At 42.5% G+C, this 14,718-nt stretch overlaps 1 protein-coding gene across 1 annotated transcript in view; it reads left to right on the top strand.

The window, feature by feature from the left end:
• The window catches only part of LOC145418128 (glutamate receptor 1-like), a 722,099-nt gene that overhangs the window by 610,673 nt on the left and 96,708 nt on the right, over positions 1–14,718 (top strand). The window contains exon 15 of the mRNA XM_080286652.1: positions 12,321–12,519. Within this exon, the coding sequence (XP_080142778.1) occupies positions 12,321–12,519 (199 nt within the window). The remainder of the gene's footprint in view (positions 1–12,320; positions 12,520–14,718) is intronic.

The raw sequence follows: 14,718 nt of genomic DNA, 5'->3' as shown, positions 1-14,718 counted from the left end.
CTCTCTCTTTCACTCCATCATTCACTCCTCTCACATTCCACGTTCCTACCCTCAGAATGTCCTTTGTCCGTTCCTTAGTCGTCAACGTATGGTCTGTCCGGGTCCGAGGCGCTTTATTTGCTTTTTTAGTTAGTTCTTTTTACGGGGTGGGGCACTAACCCACCACCAACCCTTTTAGTCGCCTCGTACGACAAGCAGGGATACTGGGGGAGTATTCTTGAAACCCCCCTACCCCCAGGGGGTTTTTTACTGAATGAGAAATTGAATGACTTCAGTGACAACAAACTAATACTACTGAAGGAAACTTATGGATAAAGACTCCAGATATATATAAGTGTTATATAGTAATAGAAATATAAAGTGTGAGGGGTTTTATGAATAATAAATGACAGAGTACCATGAGCGAACTAGCGCAAGTGGGAAGGTCATACGCGCTCGTAATTTTCATTGCTTTCACAGTGTTTTTTTTTTTTTGGAGTATGGATCCCAAACTACTTGATAATCATAGAGTAGTGTTTTAGTGTTATATTGTTAATATCTGGCTGTGGTAATGATAATACGGGTTGTCGGGGCCCGAATAACCCCGCAGGACACGCAAAACATTGGTAAACATGCCCGCGGTGTAAGGGTTAAGTAACTTGTAACTGTCAGTGCATTATGTGGAATCAAGGTTAGAGTAGACAAACGAGTGGATCGTACATTTAATATGTAAGTTAAATCACATCATGAGTATGTGTCCACTGTAGTACAAATCTTCAAATAAATAATCACTCAGCCTTCACGCCCTTGGCTCCTACACCAATCGTTCTCAGGACACCTCAGTTCCTCCACTAGCCATGCCCTGGGTGGTTTGGCTTCTCCTCCAGTAGTATCTGGGTGCCTTGATTCTTCTGTCAGTCATACTTTGGGTGCCTTGTCGCCCCCACCTCTAGTGATGTCTGGTGCTCTTAGTTACCACCCCCACTTGCAGAGACGAGCCCAATCTTTTATTCCCCGCTTTGGGATCAAACAGCCAATCAGGTTCACTCCCATTATAGAAACACCATTGGAAAAATTTATTTTCGACCCTGAGCAATGAAACCTTAATCACCAGCACTTATCCCAGATAACACAACCGAACCTAAAGCACCAAGATCCCGAACATAGAAACACCCAAAATTCCATTACACAACCGAACCTGAAACACCAAGATCCCGAACATTTAAACACCCAATCCTAATAAAAATGTGCACAGTGAAACACAGGGATCTTATCACAATGCCTCCCTTCCCAAAATTAATTACTCTAGTTTCTCAGCCTTCCCACTCCTACTTAAGTAACTCTATGAAAACTGTTGCAAATAAAGGGCACACCTCATGATCCGTGCATTGGAATTCGTCATTGAATGTAGACAATTTAGAGATAATTGGTCAATTTGCAGTGTGAATGTACCCCCAAATAAGAATTGGTAATTTTTCCTTATGCCTTCAGCGACTGCTAGCATTTCATTTCCCTCCACAGAATAATTCTTCTCTGCCTTATTTAGAGTTCTCCAGTAATTGTATGCAACAGCCCAGACTTCACCTTCTTCGTCTTGTAATAATACTGGACCAATGCAGTCTTCTGATGCATCGGTCCTAAGTGCGAATGGCTTGCTCAGATCTAGAAGATGCAGGGTGGGACATTCAAATACTTCTTGTTTTAGCCTGTTGAAAGAGTCCTCCTCCACTTTGGTCCAAATCACTTTCTTAGGTGCGGCCTTCCTTGCCAATTTAGTCAGGGGCAAAGCAATTTCTTCATAACTCGGTATGTATTTCCTATAATAACCTGTTAAACCTCATCTCATTCTTTGACATAGGGGGCTGTGCATTCGTTATCCTTTCTATCTTATCGAGAAGAGGGAAACAAGTATACCTACCAGCTTCATGTCCAAGGCCAACAGTACAATATATTTCTTAGGTCTTGCAGTTAACCCAGCCTCCTTCAGCTTCCTAATCATTTCCAAAACATCCTTGGGAGCTCTAGAGTAGCAGAGTGAGTAAGTATATCATCTACAAACAATTCTACCTCCCCATTCCTCCCAGGATAGTCCAAGTGGCAATAATGTAAACTGGAAAAGGTCTTGAGCTGTTGCAAAACCAGTATAACATCTGCAGTCTTTATGGAGAGGTATTTGCCAGAAGCATTTGATGAGGTCATTGCAAGAAAACAGCTTACTTGAGGATAACCTTGTAAAATCTTGTCTGGTTTGACAATGGCTTTGCATCAAATCCGGTTTTTCTGTTTAGTTTCCTAAAATCCAAATATAAGCGTATTTCCCCATCCTTCTTATGCACAGCCACTATTGAGCTCGAGTAGGGCGAATCTGAGGGTTCAGTAATTCCTGCCTCTTTCATCTTTTCTATTTCTTTTCTTATCTCACTTTGAAGATTTTGTGGCAAAGGGTAAGGTTTCGTTTGTACCGGGGTCTCCTCTTCTAGTAAAGTACAGTGAACTGGCACATTAACTCTCTTAGCAACGTCAGAAAAGACTGTACTATACGTCTTAATGATGTCAATTAGGCTGTTCATTTTGCAGTCAGTCAGATCCTCAGACACCGATTCACCTTCTTAGGTTTCTGAAGAAATCAACACCGGCACGGATAGTTGACCAATCTCACCAGATTCCTGGATAACTGCTACAGCCGCTGCATACAGAATCATGTCATCTCTCGAATCTTCCTCAAGCTCCACAGAGGCTGCACATGCTTGAATGTAATGCTTCTTCACCATGTTGACGTGAAAACGACGATTTTCACCACCAGCTGAAAGTACAACATTGAGAGGAGTTGGGCCTGCCACTACATCCAATGGGTCCTTCCACTGCATCAGCAGTTTATTGCTGATGCTAGACCTGGGCAATAAACAAAATTGCCTCCCCCTGCTGTCTGCAGGTTTGTTCTAACCTGTCACCCAGGGTTAGTACATATAAGTAGTGTGTGTTTTTTGTGTCTTTGCATTTCCGTCCCACAGTTCCCTCAGCACATTAAGGGGTCCTCTTACAGGTCTACCATATACCACCTCAAAAGGGGAGAATCCCATACTTGCCTGCGGTGCTTCCTGATAGGCAAAAACTAGTGGTACAGCATAGAATGGCCACTCCTTTGGTTGCTCGTGGCACATACACTTTAACATTTCCTTAACCCCTAAAGGTCGATTCCAGTTCTGGAACGTGTGTCATGGGAACATCGGTCCCCATTCCAGAACATTTAGACACTCTTACATTCCGTGTCACTGCTCTACAATAAAAAATTGTAAAACATTGGAACACCACTTACTTTAAAGCAAAGGAGTTGTACTTTGCTGCGTATAAAGATTTTTATGATAAGTTTAATAGTTTTCATAGGAGCGATTGTTGAATAATCACCTACATTATATGAAAGAAAAGCCAGCTCCTGATGGTCAATTTTGTAAACATTGCCCGGCCCCAAGGGGTTAAGAGTGGATCAAATTTTTGTCCTATACCATTCCCCACTGTATAATAAGGTGTAGTATACAGGGACTTTCCTGAAAGCAACCTATTTACCTCTTGCATCATGGTGGACATAAACTGTCTTCCTCTGTGTTAGGGGGGGAAAATACCATCCTCTCTTGAACCATTGTTACTGCACTGGTTAAAGTTCTCGAGTCCGTGGGTCGAGTGGGCAATGTCGGGATCAAACGAGCCGGCATCATTGGGAGAGGAGCAGAGTGAGGTAGAAAGCAGCAGGATCCTGCCCACAACTCCACACTTGCTCGATTGTCCCCTGCCTACTATTGAAGAGGGAATATGGGTTGATTTCCTTCTCTCTTTTGATAAAGTAGAGGCCATCTCTCCACTAGTATTTATTGACATTCCTCTTGCCCTGCCATACTTGTTGTAAATAGTGTAAATATTAGGTAAACCCATTTTTTTCCCTCTGGGTTTCCTCTTACCAATCTGGAGCTGAGCATGGCAGACCTGGAATCATGGGATGCAGTGTTGTTAGACACACTTCCCCTTACATCATGGCGACCCTGCCAGGATAAAAGTGCCTACGTGTATCAGGTTGGTGGTGTTGTATTTATACTGCAGGGAGGATTTGTTAAATGACCAGTCACTTTTGCGCCATTTATTATCCAGGGCCCGGCAATAGTTGTTTGTGTTTCACATTCTAGTTACTTGAGTGGTTTGTGCTGTCAGTAGCATATTACTTGCCTCATGTTGTGCTGTTTTGTGCCAAGGGTTGGCTAGGTGCAGGATTAAGTCCTTCTAGCCAGCACTGTCCCAAGTGAGTGAGATTAGTGCATACCGCTAAACATGTGGCTTTCGGTAAAGTTGCCTAATGGGTGATTGTTGTGAAAGGGTGTGGGCAAGAGGCTAGCCATTGGTTATAACTTGTAGTCACCAGGGTTACAACCTGCCCAGTGTTAATGCTTGGCCATTACTTCACAAGCTGCGTGTCCTGTATGAAAAATTTTTGGTATTTTTGAGTATATCAAGACTTCAGGGACTTCCTTGTGCATTTTCCTACACAGGGGGAGTCAATGGTGTTTTTGCTGTTTTGGTTTTGGTCTTTTGTCTCCGGGTTGTGGTTTGTTCACTGGGTTGTTTAGTTTTGGCTTATGGTCTGATCATGGTTGTAATATCAGAAGATACTAAAGATATTTCTTCTCATTTGTCTCTTATATAATTTTACAATGTCTAAGTTTACCACAGTAGAAGAAATGAAATCTCAGGCCAAATCCACCGGACTGACAGGAACGGATATAGCTAGTATATCCTCCGACAACAGGCTTACGAACGAGAGGAACATGCAAAGGGATGAGAAGAACGGGAGTCAGGAGGAGAACGAGTAGAACACGAGGAGAGAAAATTTGACATAGCCAAGGTAGCAAGTGAAGAGCATATCCAGCAAGCAAAGTTGAATGCCTAAAGTAAACCGTCAGTCACTGTTACTAGTGCTGATATCAGCAAGCCTAAACTACCCAGTTATCAAGATGGTGAAGATATGGCTACTAACCTCTGCTGTTTCGAGAAGGTGGCAAATCTTCTCGGCTTGGACAAGGGACGTTATGCCTTAAGGTTGGATGGCTTGCATTCAGGTAAGGCTCCCAAAATGTATGTCAGTTTTGACACTGACAATTAGTGATTAACCTTCAATGAAAAAGACCCTTTGGACAAGCTTTGATAAGACCCCGAACCGTTATACAGTAGCATGGATTTAAGAGAAGCCAGGAGTCAGCCTTAAGAGACCTCCCAACAGTTTGTCTCCACCCTTAAATATCTGTTCGACTTTTGGTATAAATCAACAGGCGCCGAGTCATTTTAAGTACTCTGTGAATTCATTATCCTTGATTAATTTCTCTCCTCTCTAGCTCCAGAATTACACCTCTTCCTCCAAGATCAACGGGTTGAGATCTTCAAGGTGCAGGAGAATTGGCTAATGTGTGTGTGGCCAGTCAGAATGCGTACCCTCACCATAGGTTTTCGTCTGGCGCCGGCAAGAGAACAGGTCCTCTAATCACCAGGACGTGTAACCTTTGTCCTTCTCAGATCATCTCCTCCATCCTCAGATGGCCATTGATACATCTTGACTCTCATAGACTTCACTACAGGATTTTCCAAAGCAGTGCCTCTAAAAGACATTGATTCTATCTCTGTCACTGAAGCACTGGTAGGTATTATCTCAAGGGTTGGCATCCCCAAGGAATTCCTCTCAGAATGCGGCTTGCAGTTTACATCTCAGTTTATGGGTGGGCTTCACAAATTACTTGGTGTGAAACCAGTTTTTCTACAGTCTTCCATCTCAGGGGAAACGGGAGACTTAAACGCCTCCACTGACCTTGAAAAGCTGGCCTTCACAGGCTGTGTGCTGATAAGCCCTGGGAATGGCACAGGTATCTATTTCCTTTTCTTTTTGCCCTCAGAGGAATTCATAGTGACAGAACTGGATTTTCTCGTTTGAACTCATGTAGGGACGAATGATACGAACGGTACAAGGACCTGTTGTCGTATTACGTGATCTGTGAGAGGATCAGGCCATTCTGGAGGACAACTGGATAAGCTTCCGTACGTCCTCAAGCTTAGGGACAAGCTAGCTGGGGGCACCGAAATCGTCGCCAAGAACGCTGATGCAAGTGTCACGAGGTACAAGTTATACTGTGATATCCAGTCACAGAATCGTCAATTCCATCCTGGTGACATAGTCATAGTTTTACACCCCAGAGAAAGCAGCAAACTTTTCATCTCCTGGAAGGAACCATACAAAATTCTTGATTGACAAGGAAAGGCTGGCTATCTCATTGAAGAGCCACAAGGACCTAAACTCTACCACACCAACCTCCTGAAGTATCATCATCGATATAAGGCAAACTTCTGTCATATCCTAGACGAGGTACTGACATTTTGAGAGGTGGATTCTCCCTCTAGGGCCAGAGAAATGGAGTGTGTTGAGGACAACAGCGAATCAACATCAAGCTTCGTGTTCCCAGTTGACTCGGCTATCTAGTCCAACATATGTCAACCTTAAGTCCGTCATTCCTTAGATGAGAACCAGCAGGCCAGTCTCCAGGAACTGTTAAACAACTTTATCTCTTTATTTTCTGATATCCCACGTTGTACCACCACAATCAAACATGATATCTCCCTTACCACCAATGAGAAATTCCTGGCCAAACTCTACCCTGTGCCCATTTATCTCAAGCCTTACTTTGAGCAGGAAATTGAGCAGATATACCAGCAAGGGATAATCCAGAGGTCTTTCTTCCCTTACAAGCAAGATTTTTTTTTCTTTATGCAAGGAAGAAGGAACCAAAGGCCAGCGGCCCACAAACCGATCCTCCGAAGAAAATAACAAAAACAATACAAAAGGGAGCCAAATTCAAGGTCCGTTCATTTCGAGGTGCCTGGACACACTGCATTTGAAAGACTGGAGATCATAGGAAGTAGGGAATACAGACAGAGGGAGACAGTTCCAGAGCTGACCTGTTGCATAAGTGAAGGACTGGGAGTAACTCTTGCATTAAAGAGTTAGACAGAAAAGGGATGAGAGTTTGTTACTAGATGGGTGCTACGCGCCTGTCGTAAAGGTGAAGGGAAGCAAGCAGACAGTTCAGAGGAGCAGTGACCATTGAAGTAGTGACAGAAAAGAGATAAAGATGCAACAGTGTGGCGAAGAGACATAGGTTGAAGGGAGCCAGTAAGAGAAGGAGAGTTAAGACAAAAAGCCTTTGACTCCACCCTATTGAGAAGAGCTGTGTGTGAGGAGCCTCCCGACACATGAGAGTTGTACTCTGCTCAGGGGGGAATAAAACCAGTGTATGAAGTCAACAAGTCGGCTTAGCACACCTAATCTCTTGGAAGCAGATTTTACAAGAGATGCAATATGATCTTTCCAAGACAGGTCCCGAGTGAATGAAACCCCAAGCATGTTCAAGGATGATGCAGGATTGAGCTGGATGTTATTAAACATTAGTGGGTACTCCTGTGGCAGATTGTGTCAGATTGATAGGTGTAAAAACCGAGTTTTTGATGCATTAAAAACAACAAGATTATTTTTACCCGTCAGAGATACGAGCCAAGTCAGATATTAATTAGGTTTGCCATAGCCTCATCCCTTGTTTGTTAAAGCAACTGCTGAGATGGACGTTGCGGGAGCCGAATAGAAAGGTGAAGGGTGGAATCATCAGCGTACGAGTGGATAGGGTTAGATGTACAGCTCAGAAGGTCATTGATGAATATAAGGGAGAGAGTTGGTGATAGGACAGAGCCCTGAGGAACTCCACTGTTGATAGATCTAGGAGAAGAACGATGGCTGTGTACAACAGCGGCCATAAAACGACCAGAAAGGAAGCTATAGATGAAGGCACAGATAAAAGGATAGAAACCGTAGGAGGGCAATTTGGAAATTAAAGATTTATGCCTGACTCGATCTAAAGCCTTTGAGTTATCAAGTGCAATGGCAAAGCTTTCGCCAAAGTCCAGAAAGGAGGATGACCAGGAGTCTGAAAGGTAGGTGAGAAGATCGTCAGTGGAGTGTCCCTGACGGAAACCATACTGACGATCAGAAAGAAGGTTTTGATAGGAAAGATGCTTTAAATTTTTTCAGTTAAGAATTGACTCGAAAACTTTTGAGACACAGGATGTTAAAGAAATTGGACTATAGTTCGAGGGTTGAGAATGGTCACCCTTCTTTGGGACTGGCTGAATGAGTGCAAACTTCCAGCAAGAAGGAAAGGTACAAGTTGACAGACAAAGACAAAAGAGTTTATCTAGGCAGGGTGTAAGCACAAAAGCACAGTTCTTGAGGACAACAGGAGGGACTCCATCACGACCATATGCCTTGTTAGTATTAAGGCCAGTGATAGTAGAAAATACATCAGCTGAAAATTTTTTTATCTCAGCCATGAGGAAGTCAGAGGGGGGAAGTGATGGAGGAACAGCACCGGAATCGTCTAAGTTGGAATTGGAGGAGAAAGTCTGAGCAAAGAGATATGATCTATCAGTAGAAGAATAGCTACAGAGCCATCATGGCGACTGACTATTGATGCCTGAACTCTGTCACCGTTTTTCAAGTTGAATAATCCTGCTCCATCAAGGATGATTTATATGAATTCTCTTAGACCAAATATTTTTCAGAATTAGACTTATGCAAAGCATACTACCAAGCGCCTTTGATAGAGAGGGCCTAGCCAGTGACAGCTTTCCCAACCCGTTTAGGTTTGATGGAGTTCTGTCGTTTACCATTTGGTCAAGTCACATAGCCTGTGCTACATACATAAAACTCATGTGTATTGTTTCGCATCCTTTTATTTTGATAACATCTTTGTATACTCAACAAACTGGGACAAGCACCTTGAAGCTCTTCTGCTAGACTACAGGAGACTGAAGGAACATCACATGACACTCAAGGTCTCAAATTGCCTGTTTGGTATACCATCCACCCATTACGTTTGCTTCATCCTCGGTGAAAATTATCTCCAGCTTCATCCTGACAAGATCAGCGCCCTGATACAACTGGGGCCACCTTTAACAAAGAAGCTGCTCTGAGGTTTTACAGGATGTTCGTTCCTCTGGCATCTGACTACACTGGACCACTCTCAGACTTCTTGAAGAAAGGAATGCCACAACCGATTGCGTGGAGTGAAGACCTCTTGACGAAGTCTGAGGAACTGAAGGTTTCTTTCTCATATCCCATTCTAAGGTTGCCTGACATCAATCTAACCTTTGTTTTAAGAACTGGTGCTTCTAATAATGGTCTCGGAGCTGTGCTGTTTCAGTATCATGATGGTTGTCCACATCCCATAGCTTATGTTAGTAGAAAATTGATACAAAGGGAAAAGAAATTCACCACTACTGAACGGGAATGCCTGCAATAGTTTTTGGTATACTGTACTAACATTTGATTATTGCCTCAGGGGAAAGAAATTATCTTGGAGTTTGACCAACCTCTTGTTTACCTTACCAGTTTCAAGGGATGGAATTATCTCATCCTATGTGGTCAGTCAGCCTCCAGCCTTACAAGTTCAAGGTCATCCACGTTGCCAGAGTTGACAACATCACCATGGATATGCAGAGTCGATCACCGAGGTTCACAACTGATGATCATCCCTGAAGCTTTCCTGGTATTTTCCCATGAGCTACTCCCGAGTAGCCTCTTCGAGGGGAGCTGTGTAAAGGGAGGAAATACCAACTTCCTCACGAACCACTGTTACTGCATTGATTCAAGTGCTCAAGTCCGTGGGTCGAGCGGGCGGAGTCAGCGTCAGGCAAGCCAGCTTTAGTGAGGGAGGAGTGGAGTGAGGCAGAAAGCAGCAGGATCCTGCTCATGCCACCATTCTCTCTCCACTCTCCTTTACCTACTGTTAAAGAGGGAATATGGGCCGATATCCCTCTTCCTTTTGATTAAGTGGAGGCCATCTCCACTAGTATTTGTTCACAATCCTTCGGGCCTGCCATACTTTTTGTAAATAGTGTTATTATTAGGTAAACCAGGGCTTTTTTTCCCTCTGCGTTTCCTTTTACCAACCTGGAGCTGAGCACAGTGGACCTGACATCTTGTCACTTAGCTCCTGCTGCAGAATCCCAATACAACTATTGATGTCAATGTGTGCATCAGCAACAGATACAGTACCGTATCAATATTCTTTTAAGGTACAGCTTCAGGATACCAGGTGGAAAAGTCCACCATTGTTAACATATATCACAACCCGTCCGAAGCTGTGGGCTGGATTGGGCTAACCAAATCAATGCCGACCCTAGAAAAGTGTTCATCAATCACTGGCAATGGTTTTAACTCTGCTGGAGGTATACCTCCTTTACTGCATGTTCGTTGACAGATATCACAAGACTTGTATTTCAGCAAACATCCCAGGCCAGAAAAACACTACTTAGATACGGTCTAAGGTTTTTCCATAACCCATGTGACCACCCATCACTGCTTGATGGCCTAATTTGAGAACTGCCTGTGTATACTTTTGAGGGACAATAAGTTGTTCATTCGTCTCCCTATCCTTACTTAACTGCCTGTACAATCTATCTCCCCTTCTATACCGTGTTACTCTGCCATTCGTAGTTAAAATCCGATCGTTTTCCACATAGGACTTGATGCTAGCAAGTGACTGATCCCTAGCTTGGGCCTAAAAAATTCATCAACTGCTGCCAGATCTTTCATATCATTTACTTTCAGAGTCCAAGGGCACTTGTGAATATTCTTGTCCTGAGATCTTATCACTACTACAGCAGTTTCGTCATTATGGTTCTGCCCATCACGCAGCTGATCCTCCTTGCTTCCCTCAGATTTTCTACCTGTGGTTTATCTGCTACTCTAGGTAGGTCCCCCAACACCAGTCCATACAATGGATAGTCACACATGGCAGCCAATAGAGGTCCATTGTAATGAGGCACAGAAACATTAATCTGAAGTTCTGGCAGAATATCCCTCATTCCATATATGAGTTTCAGATGAGGTATTCTTCTGATCTCGTGTCCCACCGGTACCAATCTCCATGCAACAACAGCAGATGTACAACCCCTGGTCTTGCATTATATGAGTTAGTTGATTTTCCATATAAGCTTCAGCAATATTATGAGTCCTGTCACCTGTCCCATTATCGGTTACACCACAAGAAAACTCATCCGCGTTACCCACTGTCACATCCACTCCAGTTTTGTGTGGCAGTGTTCTTTCTCATAGCGTTTAGCAGTTATGTGAAACTTTTTCCCACATGTCCAACAAACCACTTGATTCTGTTTTTCTTTTCTCTACCAGCACCATCACTCATGATGCTTGGATGACCATGGGCATCTAACCAGTGGTCAGCATCATCAGTCATCTGCTGGACAGTGGAGATCTTCTTCTTCCATAAAAATATTTGAAGATAGTAAGGGCAATAATTCACAGATTGCTCTCTCACTGACAAGTCATTCACTCAGTCTAGCTATTAAGAGATTTTGTCAACCTATTTGGAAACCTTAGAGCCATTTCATCCTTCTTAAATCTTCCACTTCTGAATCTGCACTTAAACCCTTCACATGTGATTTCATAAGCTTTCAACAGTGCCTTCTTCAATAAATTATAGTTGGTGGACTGGTCGGGAAGTATTTGGCTATGCACTTTGAGTGTTTTACCCGGAAGTAATGCTGCAAGGATGATAGGCCATGAATCCTTATTCCATTTAGCATCCATTGCCACATTTTCAAAACGACATAATTATGCATCCGCTTCATATCTGTCCTTATCATATGATGGAATTTTCAATTGCCAGAATGTTACAGGTGACAAACCTGGAGCCTTCTGATCAACACATATTTCTTCAGCTGCAGCTCAACTCAAACTTCTTGGTTTCCTCTTGTTTGTGTTTTGTCTCTCTCTCAGCTGCTCTGCCTTCGCTTTCTTGAGTGTGTTTCATGTACGAGGTACTCCGACACCTTCTCACCCTCCAGACCAAGGTTTCGAGCCGGAAGTGCGTGGTGGTTGTTCATTTCAATAATCATCATTCGTACTCCTGTCTCACGCCTTCTCCCTCGCAGATTCTTTCCACACCTACCCTCGCCTAATACCACCACCACCACTGCTTACCGTCCAGATCGGTGTCGGTCAGTATCGTGGGAAGTGCGTGGTGGTTCTTCACGCTAATGATCATCATTAACATCCATCTCTTGACACCTCTTACCCTCACCTGATATTGCCTGCACCACTGTTCTCTTTCCAGATCAGTATAGGACAGTATCATGGGAAGTTCGTGGTGGTTTTTCACGCTAATCATCATTATCGCCAACGTCCGTCTCGCAACACCTCTTACCTTCACATAATATTACCTGCACTACTACTCACTTTCCAGGTCGGTGTCTGGCCGCATTGTGGGAAGTGCGTGGTGGTTCTTCACGCTAATCATCATCTCCTCATACACTGCCAACATGGCCGCCTTCCTCACCGTCCAGAGATTGGTCACTCCCTTCAACTCTGTCGACGATTTAGCCAGTCAGACTGTGGTGGAGTATGGCACGCTCGAAGGGGGGTCATCCATGCAGTTTTTTCAGGTCAGTCAAGGTTTTACCATAATTATGTTTCACGACTCCCTGGGAGGTAAAAGATTATTTCCTTTTTTCTTTCTGTTAAGCAAGAGACTGTTGATGGATTGTACCAGGTGGTTCTTCAAGGCCAGTGATTTTGTTTTTGTGTTATTTGGGGGCACTTGAGTAGTTCTCGTGAGGATGGTGATTTTTTCTTACAAAGAGGGGATGGGTTTGTGTGTGTGTGTGGGGGGGTGGGGGTGGGGGGTGGGGGGGTGGGGGTGGGGGGTGTATGTGTGTGTGTGTGTGTAGGTGGGAGGGTGGGTGGGTGTCTTATACTTTACCAAATTTGTATTTTTACAAGAATGAGTCGAGTTCGTACCGTCCCTTGTTTTCAATCATTTTTATCATACACATTTTTCAATTTATAAATAGTTTTAGTACAAACTGTTTCAATCAAGAGTGCATTTGACTGATCAACAACTCTGTGAATCTGAATTTCTTTACCTCCTCATCACCTCTCTTTTTATACAGTTTTTAGCAGTGTCCTCTTGATGTTGCTTCCCTATAGGTTATATACTCATCTGTGTCTATTTTCTCTTTTCTCTGATGCATTTATATAGCATAATCATGTATCCTCATTTCCTTCTCTCTTGTTATGTTGGCATGTTTAATTTTTGTAGTCTTTCTTTACAGATTTGATCCCTTAAGATTGGTGCCCATCTTGTACCTCTCCTTAGTACCTATTTAAAATCTTACCTATGTGTGATTCCAGACAACAGATGCATACTCCAGACTTGGTGTAATGAATGACGTAATTATCTCTCTCAGCATGTCTTCATTTATACATGTGAATACTACTCTCATAATTAGCAAGCAATGTGTACATGTTCCGTATTTTCTCACTGGTGTGTTCAGCCGGAGATGGTCTGTTACTGATAATCCCTCCCAAGTCTTCCTTTTCTGATATGTGCAGGGTTGAACTTCGTAGCTTATAATCCCAGTCTGTTCTTTTTTTTTTTCAATTTTATCAAACTTGATTACATGGCATTTGTCCACATTGAATTCCATTTGCTATCTATTGCTCCATTCATAAAGCTTATATAATTCAGCTTGTAGCTCTACAAGAGTCTGTGTTTGTGATTTTCCTGTGAATATTTGCAACATCAGCATACATATTTAGACAGCTTCTATTTCCAATGTTGCTGTCTGTGTCATTTATATATACTAAAAATATAATTGGTGCCAACACTGAGTCCTGTGGGTCTCCATTAGTCACTTCTCTACATGATGAGTAATTCCCCTTAGTACTGTTCAATTTCCATTTCTCTGATAAAATCTTGCATCCAGCCGTAAAGATTACCTTGGATTATTCCTTGATTGTACAGTTTCCATAAAAGTCTTTGGGTGTGGTATTCTGTCAAATGCTTTCTTCAAATCCAAATAGATACTGTCTACCCATCCTTCTCTTTTCTGTAATGTTTCTGCAACTCTATCATAGCAGCTTAAACTGCTTATATTTTTGCTTATACAACACCATATGACCATGTTGTTGCGGTGCCATGCGTTCTATCAATCAATCAATCAATCAATCAATCATAGCAGCTTAACAGATTAGTTGCACATGATTAATTTACTCTCTCTAAAATCGAACTGTCATTCTATTATCATAATGTTTTTTCTGATGATTTATCCAAATTTTCCTTATCAGCTTTTCTAATGTCTTATCTACAAATCTAGTAAATGAAGCTGGTTGATAATTGTGAGTGGATTTCGTCTATTCCCTTTCTTGAAGAGGGGAATAATTTTTGTTTTCTTCCATATAATAAAGTAGTTTACCTTGTCTTAAGGATTCCTTGAATATTAAATGTATTGATCTGCTTAACATTTCTGCACATTTATGTAATACCCAACCTGAAATCTCGTCATGACTCTTTCCTTTTCCCTTGTCTAAGTCATTGAACTCTTCCTGGACCTCTTGTTCCGATATACGTATAATTATTAATATGTGTGGGCAAGTTTGTTCATTGTCATCTCTCTCAAATCTACTTTCTTCTGTAAAAACTAATTGGATTTTTTGGTTCAGTACTTCACAAATATCTTCTTCATTGATGCAGATTTTCCCTTCATCGATGATGGATTGTATGTATTTTATCTTTACGTCGTGTGTACTTGTAAAACAGCTTCGGTTGATTGGTATTCCCTTCTGATGTGTTAATCCCATCT

Source organism: Coenobita brevimanus, chromosome 112, assembly GCF_032717465.1.
Source record: "Coenobita brevimanus isolate Jiangsu-jjx chromosome 112, ASM3271746v2, whole genome shotgun sequence".
Lineage (NCBI taxonomy): Eukaryota > Metazoa > Arthropoda > Malacostraca > Decapoda > Coenobitidae > Coenobita > Coenobita brevimanus.
Note: the sequence above shows the minus strand (reverse complement) of the source record. Positions and strands in the feature narration are given on the sequence as shown.